The sequence below is a fragment of the Nicotiana sylvestris genome, chromosome 5 (genome assembly GCF_000393655.2).
Source record: "Nicotiana sylvestris chromosome 5, ASM39365v2, whole genome shotgun sequence".
In the NCBI taxonomy this organism is placed as follows: domain Eukaryota; kingdom Viridiplantae; phylum Streptophyta; class Magnoliopsida; order Solanales; family Solanaceae; genus Nicotiana; species Nicotiana sylvestris.
The window spans coordinates 41,985,988-42,003,764 of record NC_091061.1 but is presented as its reverse complement, the minus strand read 5'-3'; the positions used below and the strand labels follow the sequence as shown (position 1 = coordinate 42,003,764).

The following is a 17,777-nucleotide window of genomic DNA, read 5'->3' as shown; positions in this document are numbered from 1 at the left end:
TGTAGGTTAATAATAATCGCACATGTAACCATCTCATAGATGCATCTTGCGTGGTATACATGGCAGGTGACTGGACCCATATTCACCTTTGATATTTCCAGCATTCATGGGATTCAATTCCAATTTTAGTTGGTCAATTAATTAATGAGAACAAGCAATATAAGAGAATTCGTAAAAAACTTTCTAGTTCTTTAATATTTACTCATGTGAATTCTCTACTATTTTTGCACATCGTACTTAAATTTATATGAGTAAACCAATTATGCCAACTGAATAAATTATCAATATTGATAAACTTCAGATTTACACCATGACGTGTGTAATTATCAATAAACTCCAAGTTTATCATGATATTGGTTTTTATATCAATAAACATTCACTTTATTGTGGTATTCTTTTATTTGTGTAGTACAAAATGAAGAATAAAGCGGGTAACTTTTCACATACATAGTACCTCGCTACAAGTTGTAGTAATAGAAGATATTAAAATTTTCCTTTATTTATAGTCTCAATATAATCAACCGCTTTCGCGTATACTTTAAAAACTGAATAAGTTTCTTTGAGACTACAACACAATACCTTATTGGTAATCAATTGTATTTCTCCAAAATAGTAATAATTGGCTCTTCCAAAGCTCTCAATTAATTTGGTACTACCACATATTCACCAACATCCATATGGTGAATATCTCTTTTAAAGAGAAAGTTATACCATTATGGTTATGGTCAAAATTATATGCAAGATCTGTTTCTTGCATGATTGTTGTCCTTTAATAATCACATTACCAACTTATTTTGGCGTACAATAGGTACATAGCCAGTGATCATTCATGCCATAATAATGATATTATTTTCTTATTTCCTCTCAAACCTCATTCTAGAGGTGAGCGTGGTATATTCACTACTACTAGCACGTTCATATTCTTCCAAGAATGAATATGTATTCATAAATCACGTGTTGTCACATTCAAATCATGAATGGACCATAATCACCTCTATGTGTTTTACAAATTCTCATGTCAAATCGATGACAACTATTACTTTCACAAAGTGAAGGATTATTTGAGAATCCTTATTGTTCTCATTATCACAATGATGGCGATTATAATTTCGTCTATTGCCACGTCCACATCCATTGATACCTTCACGGTAATAATTTTGTCTTTTTTCAAACTTATCACATACTGCTATCACATTCTTTTAAGGGAATCAGATGGAGCAAATTCAAAGGGACGGGTTTAATTCTTTGCTCATAATCATACCTGAATTTGATCATGGCAATGCATAGAAACTTTACCATTTTGGATGGTTGTAATCTCTTCCAAACTCCATTATAGTTACAATCAAAATTTATCGTCTTCGTTTGTATTTTAAATCAAATTATAGAATAAAAGAGAAAAATACGGTAAAATACATACCTTAAATCCAGAATTTAATCACGAATGAAGTTCATGGAATAATTGACAATCATTATGCTCGATCCCAAAGCCTTTACTCAATTGTTTAGAGTCTCGTGCTGATAACGTGTTATAAAACAATAAAAGTAGAAGAACAATATTACAGAGAAAGAGAGAGTAATTCTTATTGATATTTTGGGATGATTTACAATGGAGTAAGACCCCTCTATTTATAGGGGAAAAATGACTTAGTCACAAAGTAAAACTCTCTACAGGATAGACATTCACTCTAAATAGAATTCTATTCATAACAAAAATAGTTTTATTTAGTATTTGTTCGGCAAATATGTGGGACTGCACATATTTTTTTAGTTTTTTTATGGTATTTATGTATCTATAATAACTTTATTTGTTTTATATTTTTTAGCTGTTACAATAAAATATTATTATAGAAGACATATATTATAACACAACATAAAAATTAATTCATTTTAAAAATTTAATTTTTAAAATAATGACTGTTATATTTGAAAACTTTTTATTGAAAGAGTATTTTGAGAGCTTATAACCGAAACTACTACTAAAGGATTCTAAGTAAAAAAGGGGGTAAATATTATAGTAAGTTGATGATAAATATTGAGTTTGTAAAAATAAATTATATAGTGATATGGTCTATTAGGTGCTTAATTTTTTTTGTATTTAAGAAACATTTCTTTGCTCAAATATCTACAATTAAGAGTACTTTTTTTAATTTTAAATGGAGGAAAAAATTATTCCATTTTAAATAGTTCAAAAATAAAAATTTGAGTTTTTTTCTTCTTTTTTTTTGTATATTTAATTTGAGCTATACTTGTGGGACGTAATTGGCTTTTCCCCTCAAAGAACAGTAAATACTGCCATTTGGTGGGGTGGAAATGTAATTATAAGACTTTTTGCTCTGCTACAAAAGGAGGACAAAAAAGAGAGCACCACTTTAATACGGCGAGAGCCATTGTGAGAGTAGAGAGTAGAGAGTAGAGAGTAGAGAGTAGAGCGTGTTCATCGTCTCAGCCTCTCAGGCAATGTCAAACATGCAAACCGAGGAGGAACTTGAGCGGAGGAAGCTTGAAGAAGCCCTAGAAGTCAAATCCCTCCGCCGTATCATCAGCGCCTACCTAAAGTAAGCGCGCGCGCGCTAACACACACACACACTCTTCAATTATTTTTTTCCTTTTCTATGTGCCTTAACTTGTTGTAGTATAAATTAATCTTCTTGTTCAGTATTAACCGGACACCGCCATTTTTTTTTTCTAAATAACTTTCCGGTTTGCAAAAATATTATTTGAAAAGTATATTCTGATTATTTGTCTGATTATCCTACAGTTATCCTGAAGCTGCAGAGGAGGATGTGAAAAGATGGGAAAGATCTTTCAGAAAGTTACCGCCACGGCATAAGGTATTCTTTATCCCTGATTGATTTTTGTTCCATGATACTTGACATTGCAATTTTAAAATTATCCCCTTTTCGTGCTTTGTCATTCTTATGGGCTGACATAGTTTATGTTGCTAGTCCTTGATGTCCTCAAATCTCTTTGTATATACCATTACACTTCAGCTGACACTTGCTATGTGCTGTGCAGGCTCTACTATCTCACCTTCCCTCGAAGTTTCAGAAGCTTAGATGGTACATTTATTCAACTTACTATACTGCTGATTAGGATTTGTTGGAACGTTACATGCAATGAATTTGATACCATTTTCTTCAAAACAAAAAGGGCAGCCCAGTGCTCTAAGCTCCCGCTATGTGCGGGGTCCGGGGAAGGGCATAAGGGTTTATTGTATGCAACCTTACCCTGCATTTCTGCAAGAGGCTGTTTCCACGGCTCGAACTCGTAACCTCCTGGTCACATGACAACAACTTTACCAATTACGCCAACGCTCCTCTTCTCCATTTTCTTCAAAACATTAAAAAAAAATTCTTTTGTTGAACTCTTAGAATCTGCTGGTGGCTATTGTAAAAAAATGTGATCAAGTTTAACCTACCGACCTGGGTTTAGCTGTGAGACTAGCTATGCTTGCTTATGGCTGTTGATCTAGAAATGTAAGTTTGCATGTCTTATGGAGAAACCTTATCCTCTTTTACTCAGTAGATTAATTAGCGGGATATTGGCTGCTTACGTGAATCACTAGGTACCCATTGAAGAAAAAATGATGAATATGATGATGTAATGGAATTATCTTTTGTGTTATGATCATTAAAGTAATGAAATTATTTATAGTTCCCAGACACTTGCTGAAAACTAGTTAAATGATAAGATGGACTTTGAAAAGGTGAGGCTCCTTTAAGGAAGAAAGTGAGGTGGTTGCCTAAAGACACCTGAATTGGGGTTGAAGTCTTCATGGTTGAATCCCAGTGATAAACTAAGGTTGGACAATAGTGTGGTGCTAAGTTGCCCGGACTCGGTTGCGGGTGTCCGATACGGGTGCAGATCTAGGAATTTTAAGATTCGGGAAATAAGTTATTGTAGGAATGAAGAAGGGGCAGACCTACTTTCATAAACTTCTAAATGAAGAAGGGGATCAAGGTATTGTACTAGGTGAATGGAGGAATGCCGACAGTCCTCATGAATTAAGTTATTGTAGGGACATTGAGGTCGATGAGGTCATAGAGGTAATGCGTAAGATGAGAAGGGGCAGAGCTACCGGGCCAGACGAAATTCCGGTTGAACTTTGGAGGTGTGTGGGTAAAGCAGGCTTGGAATGGCTTACTGGGTTGTTTAATGTTATATTCAAGACTAATAAGATGCCTGAAGAGTGGAGGTGGAGTACAATGGTTCCGTTGTATAAATATAAAGGCGATATCCAGAGCTGTAACAACTATACGGGTATCAAATTACTGAGTCATACCATGAAAGTTTAGGAGAGAGTGGTAGAAATGAGAGTGCGAAAGACAGTGTCTATTTCAGACAACCAGTTCGGGTTCATGCCGGGGCGATCTACCACAGAAGCTATCCACCTTATTAGGAGGATGGTGGAACAATACAGGGATAAGAAGAAGGATCTCCAGATGGTGTTTATTGATCTAGAGAAAGCGTACGACAGGGTGCCTAGGGAGGTCTTATGGAGCTGCTTAGAGGTTAAAGGGGTTCCGGCGACCTACATTAGGGTGATTAAAGACATGTATGATGGAGCTAAGACTCGAGTTAGGACAGTAGGAGGCGACTTCGAGCATTTTCCGGTTACAGGGTTACACCAAGGGTCTGCGTTCAGCCATTTCCTATTTGCCCTGGTGATGGATGCACTAACTCATCATATTCAAGGAGATGTGCCATGGTGCATGCTATTTGCTGATGACATAGTTCTAATCGATGAGACACGAGGCGGCGTCAACGAGAGGCTAGAGGTTTGGAGACAGGCCCTTGAGTCTAAAGGCTTCAGGTTGAGCAGGACGAAGACGAAATACCTTGAGTGCAAATTTGGGGCCGAGCCGACGGAAGCGGGAATGGAAGTGATGCTTGACTCTCAAGTCATTCCTAAGAGGAGTAGTTTCAAGTACCTTGGGTCAGTTATTCAGGGGATCAGCGAGATCGACGAGGATGTCACACACCGTCTAGGGGTGGGGTGGATGAAGTGGAGGTTAACGTCGGGAGTCTTGTGTGACAAGAAAGTGCCAACGTTACTAAAGGGTAAGTTGTATAGAGCAGTGGTTAGGCCTGCCATGTTGTATGGGACCGAATATTGGCCGGTTAAGAACTCACACATCCAGAAGATGAAAGTAGCAGAGATGAGGATGTTGAGTTGGATGTGCGGGCATACAAGGATGGATAAGATTAGGAATGAAAATATTCGAGAGAAGGCGGGCGTGGCCCCATGGAGGACAAGATGCGGGAAGCAAGACTTAGATGGTTCGGGCACATTCAGAGAAGGAGCACTGAGGCACCGGTGAGGAGGTGTGAACGACTGACTGTGGTGGGCATGAGGAGAGGTAGAGGGAGACCTAAGAAGTATTGGGGAGATGTGATCAGGCAGGACATGGCGCGACTTAGGATTACTGAGGACATGGCCCTTGACAGGGAATTGTGGAGGTCGAGTATTAAGGTTGTAGGCTAGGGGGAAGTTGTGGGTATTTCTACAGCGCACTAAAGTGAGACTAGCCAGTTAGGAGTTAGTCTTAGGATGCTATTGGTCAGCTAGTGATGCAGGGCTTTGTCTGCTGGATATTATTATATCTTCCATCTTTTTCGTACTTCCTATATTTCTTATATTGCTGTTATTTTATTTTATGTTATGTTATGTTATTTTATGTTATTTTATTACGAGTCTATTGAATGTACTAATATATCGTCTCTTGTCGCTTTCTTGAGCCGAGGGTCTCCTGGAAACAGACCCTCTGCCCCTCGGGGTAGGGGTAAGGTCTGCGTACATATTACCCTCCCCAGACCCCACTAGTGGGATTATACTGGGATGTTGTTGTTGTTGTTGTTGTTGTTGGGGATACGTATCCAGGTATGGTTACGGGTGCTGTTATTTAGCTAAAAGTAATTCAAATATCTAAAATAGAGTTATTAAAATATGTCTAAATTATGAGATATTATTTGAAAAACTTACAAGGTATTCCAAGAAGGAGAAAATATTAATCAAGAGGATACTCCGAGAAGGAGATAGAAGTTTAAGGACTGACATAGAAATTTCTATACACAAGGTATTCCATTTTCTTCAATTTCACCCTAGCTTTTGTTTTGATTTCAAAACTCATTGTATCTGTCCCAAAATTTTCCGTCATTTTTGGTCAAAGTACCCAAAATCAGTTAATCATATCCGGTATAGATCCCATACCCACACCCACATCCACGTCGTGTCGACAAGGGTGCGGCACCAAAAGTGAAGAGCCCGAGCAACTTAGGTATGGTGTATTTGCTAATAAAATGCACTGCTAGTGTATTCCAGGATTAAAGTTTGCTTCTAGCTTTAGTTTGGGGGAAGGAAGTAATCCTGGAATGGGTGATTAGGTAAGAGGACTCTTTTCTGGATAGCGTTAACAGACCTCCAAAGCAACATTTTTTAAGAGCTTTCATTCTTTCATATCTTTATGATATCTTTTCCTCTTTCAAATTCTTTATTTACTTTTAGATATACTCCTATTATCTTTTCTCATAAGAAGAAAATTGCGGTTGGACATTGGATGTCATCACCAGATAGAACTTCTTTTGTTTGAGAAAGGTAACAGTTGATCACTATATAGAACTCTATGGTTGTTTTTGTTTCTCTTGATCATTAACAGTATTTCTTGGGGCATCAGAGCTCAATATCCACCTATAAGTTGTCACCTTTACTCTACTTGAAATCAGCCTAGAACAACAAGGTACCCTTGTTTCATTATGTTTGGCAGTAGTATTACTGTTTAAGTCGTTTTAATTGGGGTTCTTTTTAGTAAATCCTCTCCTCTCAACATGAAACTAGGATATATTTTTCTTTTGACAAGGTAAAGTATGATAAATAACATTGTACCTAGGAGGTACGCAACAGTACAAACAGCACAGGCAGCACCTACAAAAACTCCCTATTACATGTTTCCTAGCAGATCTGAAAATTCCAGATACTGATCCATGCTTTCTCATAAACAAGGGTATATTACAAGCCATTCTTATTTTAGTATAGTAAGAGTGAATTATGTGACAACATAATCTAGTTATGTGACAAGATACTCTAATTATGTGACTCAATTAAGTTAAGCCCTATTAAATTTTATACTCTTCCACCCTATTAACCATGAACCAAACAATCTGATCACAAACTATGAGCACGTTAGCGCCATGAGGCTGATAGGTTGTCACGAAGTTTGTTGCCATACATAAAAATGTTAGGCGTTGTTGATGGAAAGCGGTTTTATGATACTCTCAGAAACCATGTGGGCATTTTTTTTCATCTTGATGACAATGGTGTCCGAATTAATTTGATTTCACCCTACTAGTCCAATGGATCCCCAGACCCCACCTGATGGGATCATACTGGGTTTGTTGTTGTTGCTTGTTAGCGGAAACGTAAAAGAAAGAACACAAGATTTAACGTGGTTCGGATCAAAATAATCCTACGTCCACCAGAGAACAATTGTCCTTTTAATATTAACAAAGGAAGGGGAGATTTCCCAATTACACTTAAGAGAATTTCTCTCTTAACTCTCTACTCACTACAATGTATTGTATTATTTTGGGATGATTTCTACAAGTGAAGGAGTGCATCTATTTATAGAGGTAAAGACCTCCTCTTGATGTCATTGCTGACATCAAACTACCTCCTCTTGATGTCATGGGTGACATCAAAGGAGGAAGCTTCCTCCTAGCATCCACACCAACTCTTTCCACCAACTCTTCCAATTGGCATGCCATTGTTGACTAAACATAAACCAACATTTTCAATCTCCACCTTGGTTTGCGTTTCGAGCGTGTGAACAACTCTGGCCAAAACTTCTAAGCTTACTGGGCAACCCCGTTGTAAGAAACAAGAAGAATCAAACCATTGTTGAACATGCCACCTCCACCTAGCAACTGTTCTCTTCGGAGTTGCATCAGTTGATGCACACCCCCGCCAAGTCCTTGCAGTGTGCAAACTTAGCGAGCGGGACTATCTTGGTCAACATGTCTGCAGCATTATCATCTGTGATAACCTTCACGACCTTGATAGTTCCCTCATCAATAACATCTCGAATAAAATGAAATCTGACATCAATGTGTTTAGTGCGCTCATGAAATCTCTGATTTTTCATTAGATGAATAGCACTCTGACTATCACATCTAAGAGTTGATTCCAGCTGAACTAAACTCAATTCCGCTACTAAACTTTTCAACCAGATAGCTTCCTTTACCGCCTCCGCTGCTGCCATGTATTCTGCTTCTGTCGTAGACAAAGCGACAATCGACTGCAAAGTCGACTTCCAACTGACGGCACTGCCAACAAGGGTAAAGATGTATCCAGTTGTGGACCTTCTTCTGTCAAGATCTCCTGCATAGTCAGAATCCACATAACCGAGAATTGAAATACCTGTACCACTTTTTCGAAAGGTAAGACCAACACCAGAAGCTCCTTTGAAATATCTCAATATCCACTTGACAGCTTCCCAATGCCTCTTTCCTGGGTTGGACATGTATCTACTTACCACACTTACAGATTGAGCAATATCTGGACGTGTGCATACCATAGCATACATAATACTACCAACTGCACTGGCATAAGGAATCTTTGACATATGCTCCACCTCATCCTCGGACTGAGGCATTTGTGACTCTGAAAGTTTAAAATGAGGAGCTAATGGTGTACTTACAGGCTTGCACGTTTGCATATTGAATCTCTCGAGAACCCTTTCAATATACCTCTTCTGAGAAAGATGTACAACATCGTCTTCTCTTGAAATCTCCATACCAAGGATTTTCTTTGCAGCTCCTAAATCCTTCATGTCAAATTCCTTACTCAATAGTTTCTTCAAAGCATTTATCTCTGTAATGTTGTTAGCAGCAATAAGCATATCATCAACATACAACAGTAAATAAATCATTGAGTTACCAGACATCTTCTTGTGATACACACAACTATCAAATGCACTCCTTGAGAATTCATGTGTAGTCATGAATGCATCAAACCTCTTGTACCACTGTCTAGGGGATTGCTTCAAACCATACAAAGACTTCTTTAGTTGGCATACGTGATCTTCTTTTCCCTCAGCTAGGAAACCTTCAGGTTGATCCATATAGATTGTCTCTTCTAGATCACCGTGTAAGAAAGCAGTTTTGACATCAAGCTGTTGAAGCTCCAAGTCAAATTGTGCAACCAATGCTAGTAGCACGCGAATTGAGCTATGCTTCACGACCGGAGAGAAAATCTCATTGTAGTCAATTCCCTCCTTTTGGCTGAAACCTTTTGCAACCAATCTCGCCTTGAACCTAACATCTTCCACTTCAGAAATTCCCTCTTTCTTTCGGTAGACCCACTTGCATCCAACTGTCCTCTTCCCCTTTTGTCTTTTCACTAAGACCCATGTCTGATTCTTGTGAAGAGACTCCATCTCTTCAGTCATGGCTAACCGCCATTGTGCGGCATCCTTGCAAGAAGTTGCTTCAATATACGAGGAGGGCTCCAGATCTTTAATCTCTTCTTGTGCAGCTACGAACGCATATGCAATCAAGTTTGCTTGATTTATAAGGCGTTCCGGTTCTCGTGTTTGCCTCTTCTCCCTCCCCTTCGCAATTGTGTATGGTTCATTGACAGCAAGTTCTTCAACGCCTACATCTTCTGACTCATCTTTAACCTGAGTCTCTTGATCCTTTTCCTTGGCAAGCTCCACCGGAAGCTCCACCTGCTCGTTGTTCTTGTTTCCTGAAAACTCCACGGAAACTTTACGGGGATCAAGTATAGAGGATTCATCGAAGGTGACATCTCTACTAACTATAAATTTGAGTAAAGACAAACACCAAAGTTTGTACCCTTTTACTCCATCCACATACCCTACGAATATGGCCTTCTTAGCCCTTGGTTCAAGCTTTCCTTCATTAACGTGATAATAAGCTGGACACCCAAATACTCGTAAGTATGAATAGTTAGAGGGTTCACCTGACCATACCTCATTCGGAGTCTTAAAGTCAATTGCCGATGCTGGAGATCGATTGACAATATGAGCAGCAGTGTGAACTGCTTCAGCCCAAAATACTTTGGACATTTTGGCTTGTAGGAGCATACAACGAGCCTTTTCAAGAAGAGTTCTGTTCATTCTCTCGGCAACTCCATTCTGCTGTGGGGTATGCCTGACAGTCCTATGTCTTGAGATCCCATGAACCTTGCAGAATTCATTATACTCTTCATTGCAAAACTCCAAGCCATTGTCTGTGCGAAGATACTTGATTTTCCGCTCCATTTGATTTTCAATCAAAATCTTCCACTCTTTAAATGCTTCAAAAGCATCACTTTTTGCCTTCAAAAAATACACCCAAACCTTTCGTGAGAAATCATCAATAAAAATGAGAAGATACCTCTTTCCGCCCTTCGATGGAAGTTTAGAAGGACCCCATAAATCTGAATGGATGTAGTCTAGCACTCCTCTTGTCTTGTGTTTGCCAGTGCTGAAGCTGACCTTCTTCTGCTTCCCTAGAACGCAGTGCTCACAGAAGTCAAGCGTGCTGATCTTCTCACCTTCCAAAAGTTTACGATTGCTCAACATCTCCAGTCCACGTGCGCTCATATGACCCAGTCTCATGTGCCATAGTCTTGCCTTGTCATCATTAGATAACTGCACTGTAGATGCATTTGCAGAGCCAACAATGGTGCTTCCGGCCAATGTGTAAAGGCCATTCTCCAGCTTGCCTTTCAGCATGACTAAAGAACCTTTAGTCACCTTCATAGTTCCTGCTTCGCTCATGTACCTGTAGCCTTGTTCATCCAGAGTACCCAAGGAGATCAAATTCTTCTTCAGATCAGGAACATGACGGACTTGTGTAATAGTCCTCACGATTCCATCATGGCAGCGAACCCGAACTGAGCCAATGCCAACTATTGCACAAGTTGCATTATTGCCCATTACTACGGTTCCTCCACTTTTCTCGTAGCTGCTAAACCAGTCTTTTCGGAACGTCATATGCAGAGTACAAGCAGAGTCTAACACCCATTTGTTTTCATAACTACTATTATTATTACACGATGTTGTTAGTACATAATCATTATCAAAATTATGTACCTGTTCAACTGTAGATGCACTCGCCTTTTCCTTGGACTTTGACATTGGGCAATCTCGTTCAAAGTGCCCCTTCTTGCCACAACCCCAACACTCTGTATTCTTCTTGTTCACACGAGACTTTGATCTGTGCTTTGATTTGGTCTTTCCCTGTTGGCTAGTCCGGCCTCTTACAAAGAGGCCACTTGCCTGGTCATCTCTATCTCCTTCAATGTGCCTCCGCACATCACTAGAGTTAAGTGCCTGCCGCACTTGCTCAAGCTTGATAGGCTCCTTGCTATACATCATTGAATTCTCAATATCACGATATCCTGAAGTCAATGAAAATAGCAAAGCACATGCAAGCGTCTCCTCCTCCCTTTTAATTCCTGCAATCTGTAAGTCCATGACAAGTTTATTAAACGCATCTAAATGATCTTGTAACGAAGTACCTGGCCCCATCTTAAATGTGTGAAGACGCCGTTGTAACAACATTCTTGTTGTCACTGATCGGTCTTGGTATAGCCCTTCTAGCTTTTCCCACAACTGTTTGGCCGTCTCTTCGGTACCCGTACTCACTTCACAAAGCACGTTAGGTGCAAGGGATAGTTGGATTGCACTCAATGCATCCCCTTCAATCTTCTCCTTGTCGGGAGCTGATATATCCGTAGGATACTTTCTGTCAATAGCATGGATTGAACCTTCCCTCCGCAGTAACGCCATCATCTGGATCTTCCAGATATTGAAGTTGTTGCGTCCATTGAATCTATCAATTTCAAACTTCATGGAACTCATATTTGCTTGTTCTTTCTCCTTGGATCGTTAAAGGATCCTGTCGCTCTGATACCAATTGTTAGCGGAAACGTAAAAGAAAGAACACAAGATTTAACGTGGTTCGGATCAAAATAATCCTACGTCCACCAGAGAACAATTGTCCTTTTAATATTAACAAAGGAAGGGGAGATTTCCCAATTACACTTAAGAGAATTTCTCTCTTAACTCTCTACTCACTACAATGTATTGTATTATTTTGGGATGATTTCTACAAGTGAAGGAGTGCATCTATTTATAGAGGTAAAGACCTCCTCTTGATGTCATTGCTGACATCAAACTACCTCCTCTTGATGTCATGGGTGACATCAAAGGAGGAAGCTTCCTCCTAGCATCCACACCAACTCTTTCCACCAACTCTTCCAATTGGCATGCCATTGTTGACTAAACATAAACCAACATTTTCAGCATGCCATTGTTAACTAAACATAAACCAACATTTTCAATCTCCACCTTGGTTTGCGTTTCGAGCGTGTGAACAACTCTGGCCAAAACTTCTAAGCTTACTGGGCAACCCCGTTGTAAGAAACAAGAAGAATCAAACCATTGTTGAACATGCCACCTCCACCTAGCAACTGTTCTCTTCGGAGTTGCATCAGTTGATGCACACCCCCGCCAAGTCCTTGCAGTGTGCAAACTTAGCGAGCGGGACTATCTTGGTCAACATGTCTGCAGCATTATCGTCTGTGATAACCTTCACGACCTTGATAGTTCCCTCATCAATAACATCTCGAATAAAATGAAATCTGACATCAATGTGTTTAGTGCGCTCATGAAATCTCTGATTTTTCATTAGATGAATAGCACTCTGACTATCACATCTAAGAGTTGATTCCAGCTGAACCAAACTCAATTCCGCTACTAAACTTTTCAACCAGATAGCTTCCTTTACCGCCTCCGCTGCTGCCATGTATTCTGCTTCTGTCGACCAACATCTAGATGTTGTGTCAGATAGCCATCACTCTTCTAGATCAAGGAACCCTTGCTTATGTGAGTCAACGTCAACTAGTGGTGGAGTAAATTGCCACAGCTTGGCTGAACCAATTTCTGAAGAAACCTGCAATGGAAAGTTCCCAGCACCAGCAAATGTTAATGAGGTCTCCTTACTTCTGTGCAGTTGTTGGAAGTGTCTGATGTCCGGTGATTACCTTGTTTCTCTTATTTTGTTTATACTATGGAGTTTGACCTGTGTAGATGACAACAGGAGCAAGACATTGACATTTCAAAGAAATCCATTGCTGGGAAGTGCTCCATCAGTTTAGAAGATCATGGAAGCGCCAATAACATTTGTGGTGATGGTTGTAAAAACCTTCCAGACAGGGATACATTATATGCTTCTGCTTGTTGCAATGGAAATGTAAGGCATCTACCTGAAATTTCCAATTCCCCCTATCCTGAGCACCTCTAAGGAAGTTTGAAATTTCATTTGGAGAGCTTTCCCACTAATTGGTTATCCAAAAAAAAAAAAAAGAACTCAAAGATCTGTTATATGAGTTTGAGTAGGAGAAATAAAAGATCAGGTGGGACCTTATAAAAAAAAAGTAGGTGGGTGATAAAAACTTATAAATCTAATCACAGTAGTCAACCCATTCCCCTTTTTTTATTGGGAGGGGGCGGTTGTTTGGTGATCACTAGTTAATTGTAGTGAATGGAGTTTTCTGCCCCTGATGGACTAAGGAATTGACATAAAATAAGTGTTAAATCCTTTCAAGTCAAGAAGTTCATCACACATGAGCATGATGACCATTTAAAACAAGATATGTTTAGAAGTCCATGAGGAATGTCTTTTTTTTCCGTGCCCGTAAGTATTCTTACTCTATACAACAACAACAAGAACCCAATAAAAACCTGGGGAGGGTAGTGTGTACGTAGACCTTACCCCTACTCCGAGGGAGTAGAGGGGCTGTTTCCGATAGACCCTCGGCTCAAGAAGACGAGGAGAAAGTAATCTTACTCTATACCTATTACATAAATTGCTCTAAGTAGTTTCTTGGGGAACGACCCATGCCATAAGACATAATTGATTCTTAAGCTTCTGAAATGATGTTTGGTTGATTGGAAAGAGTAAGTACCATATTTGTCTCTTTCAATCGTATTGCACATGGTGAACTGCTTAAAGGAGAAAGAAATAGTATTATCCCTCTTTCCCCTCTCTTTTTACAGCTATATCCTTTGGCTTCCTTTTAATGGTTACCTACTCATGGAGGTAATTAATTACTTAATTTTATCTGCGTATACTTGTTTCCTTACCATCTGCGGTTTCAGGTCTCTTCATCATCTCCTGACTGGTTGGACCCATCTTTGCAGCTGCATGTTCCACTGGTTGATGTGGATAAGGTATCTCTTTGTTTTTGGTAGTGCTGTTTGAAATATGTTATCTCATTGTTTTTGGTAGTGCTGTTTGAAATATGTTAAAGTACCCATCCTAGAGAGTGCATAAGGGAGAGTATGCTATTAAACATGGTTTTCTCATGCAGTAAAGTTGCACCTGTCCAGGATGACAGTTTCCTGTTTTTTGGTTATGTAGAATATTTCCTGTTTCCGCTCATATAAGATTTTGCTCAGCGGTACACAAATTTGGTCTTTTCCATCGCAGTATGCCTAAAAAAAGCAAGAATGACTGGAAGTTGGTGCAATTCCATTCTCATGTCAGGACGTACTGTAAAAATGTTATATAACTTCCGCTAAAATTATTAAGTATTCATATTGCCGTCAACTAGTTTGGTACTGAGGCGAAGTTGTTCTTGTTTATTGTTTCAGCTAACTTGTCTTTTTCTTTGTTATGTCGGTGTACATATGTGATCTATGTGCTTTTTGAATAGTTTGTTCATTTTTTGTCCAGGTTCGTTGTATCATCAGAAACATTGTAAGAGATTGGGCCAAGGAGGTAAACATGTTTCTCTATTGGTTCTTCTTTACTGATGAGTAAACTATCTAAGAACACCCGAACAGGGGCAAAGGGGGAAAAACCAAGAAAATGAAGAAATCAATGCTTTATTATCTTGGTTGTACAGGGTCAACAAGAACGTGATCAGTGTTATAGGCCCATTCTGGAAGAGCTTGAACGCCTATTTCCTGATCGATCTAATGAAAAGTGCGTCACTTCCTTTTGCAGTTGCCATTGCCTTTAATATTATGCTATTTGTTATTTCTGTTGTCAAATGGAAAATTCTAAAGTTTTACTTCTTCTTGAGTAGTCCTCCAGCCTGTTTGGTACCTGGTGCTGGACTTGGAAGACTTGCTCTAGAGATTTCGTGTCTTGGTGGGTTTTGTGTCTTCTGGAATTGAAATCTTTCCTAATCTGGTTAATATCCTTGCTTAACCCAATACTGAACCTTGAAAACAGGTTTTGCGTGTCAGGGAAACGAGTTCTCATACTACATGATGATCTGCTCTAGTTTTATTCTTAATCAGTAAGTTTTTAAGTCAGTCACTTCCGTAAAGATTGTGGACCATGGTTCTGATCTTGCAACCTTGTCACATATATAGTGCCCAAGCTGCTGGTGAATGGACAATCTTTCCGTGGATACACAGCAATTGCAATTCGGTGTCAGACAATGATCAGCTTCGGCCTGTCTCTGTTCCAGATATTCATCCGGCTAGGTATCCATCAACTTGTCGATAGCGTCTTGTTTGTTTGACTGCTCTGATGCATATCATGCTCATCAAATGTTTCTTCTTGCTTGATATGGAGATTTGGCGTAACCATTGTGGGTCAACTTGTTAAATTATCTGAAATGGTATATTACTAGATTTGTAAATGTGGCTGGATGATGGAAACCAAGTTATGGAACTGTTTTTAGTGGTCTGTCTTGCAGGGTAGCTTCTCTAATGGTTATCTAGTTCCCAGTCCATAAGCACGTATTTATGTTAGGGGTCGTTTGGTTGTAATACGATTTATACCGGTATAAGTTATATTGGGATAAGTTATCCTGGGATTATTGCTTATTCATTGTTTGATATATTGTATTAAGAATGACAATTACATAATTTCTAAGAAGAAGGTATAAGTTATACCGGTGCTAATTACCCCTCCTTCTATAAGGTATAAGTTATCCCAGTGTTAAAATTAACACCGGGATAACTTATACCTGGTTTGCTAACCAAACAGAGTATTAAGGTGGTATTAAATTTTTATACCAACCTTATACCTTCTTATACCTCATACCAAACGACCCCTTAGAGTTTCTCTGCTTTTGTTTACATTTTTTCTCTCGACCACCCTCCTTGCTGCAAGTTGAGTTAGTCTTCATTGGTGGATTTATAGGCTATTTTAGCTTCTCATCTGTCAGGAATATTGCAAAGATAAACTTTTCTTCTCTGAGGTGGCGACAGATTTTAAGATGTGTTTTGGTTTGTTCATCCAGGAAGATGGTCCAGAGTGACATCACATTTAAGTTGTTTAATGACAGTGCATAAATATAGCAACACCTTATACTAGGTCACAGACAGAGCATAGAGTATAATATTGAGAATAGATGATCTAACCCTATGCATAATCTTTGTGCTTTTTTGTTTACATAAAATGCTCATTATATATGTGTATATGTATATATATATGTCATTTTAGGATCTAGGTAGTGACAGCCGGTAAACATTTTATAAAATTGTGCTAACAGTAGAGTTGTATTTGTATTTGGACGGATAGTATAACAGAGGATAAATGTAAACTATTTTTGAAAGTAGAGGGGGTAAATCTGACTCTTTTTTTTCTCTCTCTCTCTATATATATAGTGAAGAACTCTCATGTCCAGAAGATGAAAGTAGCTGAATTGAGGATGTTGAGATGAATGTGTGAGCATACTAGGTTAGATGGAACTAGGAATGAATTTATTCGGGACAAGAGGAATGGCCCCTGTGGAGGATAAGATGCAAGAGGCGATACTAAGATGGTTCGAGCATGTTAAAAGGAGAAGCACAGATGTCCCAGTCAAGAGGTGTGAGAGGTTGGCCTTGGCGGGTATGAGGAAGGGTTGACTCATCCCTAAAGCTTTCTCACCAAGCCAGTACCTGTTTTACTTGAGATATTACGGGATATTTCAACAATTCTCTATCTAGCTACGGTTTAAGATCCATTTTCCATTCCTCGTCCTTATTTTTCTTGTAAAAAGACTGCACAAATATGTGAATCTCATGATTGAATAAATAAAGATTAAAGTGACCATTTGTATATATGCTGTAGAAATGTCTGTTTCCGATAAGATTTATAAAATGAACTTATATGTGTCCCATCGAAAACCGTATCCAGTTCGTCTCAGAAACAAAAGTTTTGGATAATATCCATTTCATGTCAAATCCCAAGAAAGAAGATAACCCAAAATCAATCACCAAAAGAAAATCACATTGCAATTATTTTAGTAGATATGGAGTGGAATCAAAAAACAAAGAGAAAGAGAACGAGAGAGAGAAAAGGGGAAAATCTGGGTTTTGAGTTTTCAAGAGAAAGTGTTATCAAAGGAGCGCTTAAAGCGCGCTTAAGCCCTGAAGCGAGGCTGAAAACACATTGAGTGTGCTTCAATGTTGTCATCAAAACTCTAAGGCATATTTTTCCTTGCCAATGAGCGTAATCCTGAAGGGGCGACACTATACATTGATATTTCACTTTATCATACCTATTGTCCCTGATTGGCCAAATTAGCTTTTTGGCCCAAGAAGTCTTCAATGTTATGTGCTTTCCACATAAACACTTAGGGACATCATGACGACTTTGTGTTGATCGTTGCGATGACCCCAACATGGAAGGAGATATGTTGTTGTCTTTCAATGAACTATATGCAAACACAATGTATATGATATTTTATGAACTTAGTCATATATATAACAGTTAATATAGAGTCTGGGGTTCTGATGAACAAATATGAAGGTGCGCATTAAATT

The 17,777-nt window shown here is 38.9% G+C and overlaps 1 protein-coding gene across 1 annotated transcript in view; it reads left to right on the top strand.

The window, feature by feature from the left end:
* The first annotated feature begins 2,373 nt into the window (after positions 1-2,373).
* The window catches only part of LOC104214606 (carnosine N-methyltransferase-like), a 32,823-nt gene continuing 17,419 nt past the window's right edge, over positions 2,374-17,777 (top strand). The window contains exons 1-12 of the mRNA XM_070146115.1: positions 2,374-2,555; positions 2,759-2,831; positions 3,016-3,059; positions 5,987-6,182; positions 12,779-12,997; positions 13,105-13,257; positions 14,166-14,237; positions 14,743-14,787; positions 14,915-14,994; positions 15,098-15,162; positions 15,247-15,313; positions 15,390-15,503. Of these exons, the coding sequence (XP_070002216.1) occupies positions 2,458-2,555; positions 2,759-2,831; positions 3,016-3,059; positions 5,987-6,182; positions 12,779-12,997; positions 13,105-13,257; positions 14,166-14,237; positions 14,743-14,787; positions 14,915-14,994; positions 15,098-15,162; positions 15,247-15,313; positions 15,390-15,503 (1,226 nt within the window). The 5' untranslated portion in view covers positions 2,374-2,457. The remainder of the gene's footprint in view (positions 2,556-2,758; positions 2,832-3,015; positions 3,060-5,986; positions 6,183-12,778; positions 12,998-13,104; positions 13,258-14,165; positions 14,238-14,742; positions 14,788-14,914; positions 14,995-15,097; positions 15,163-15,246; positions 15,314-15,389; positions 15,504-17,777) is intronic.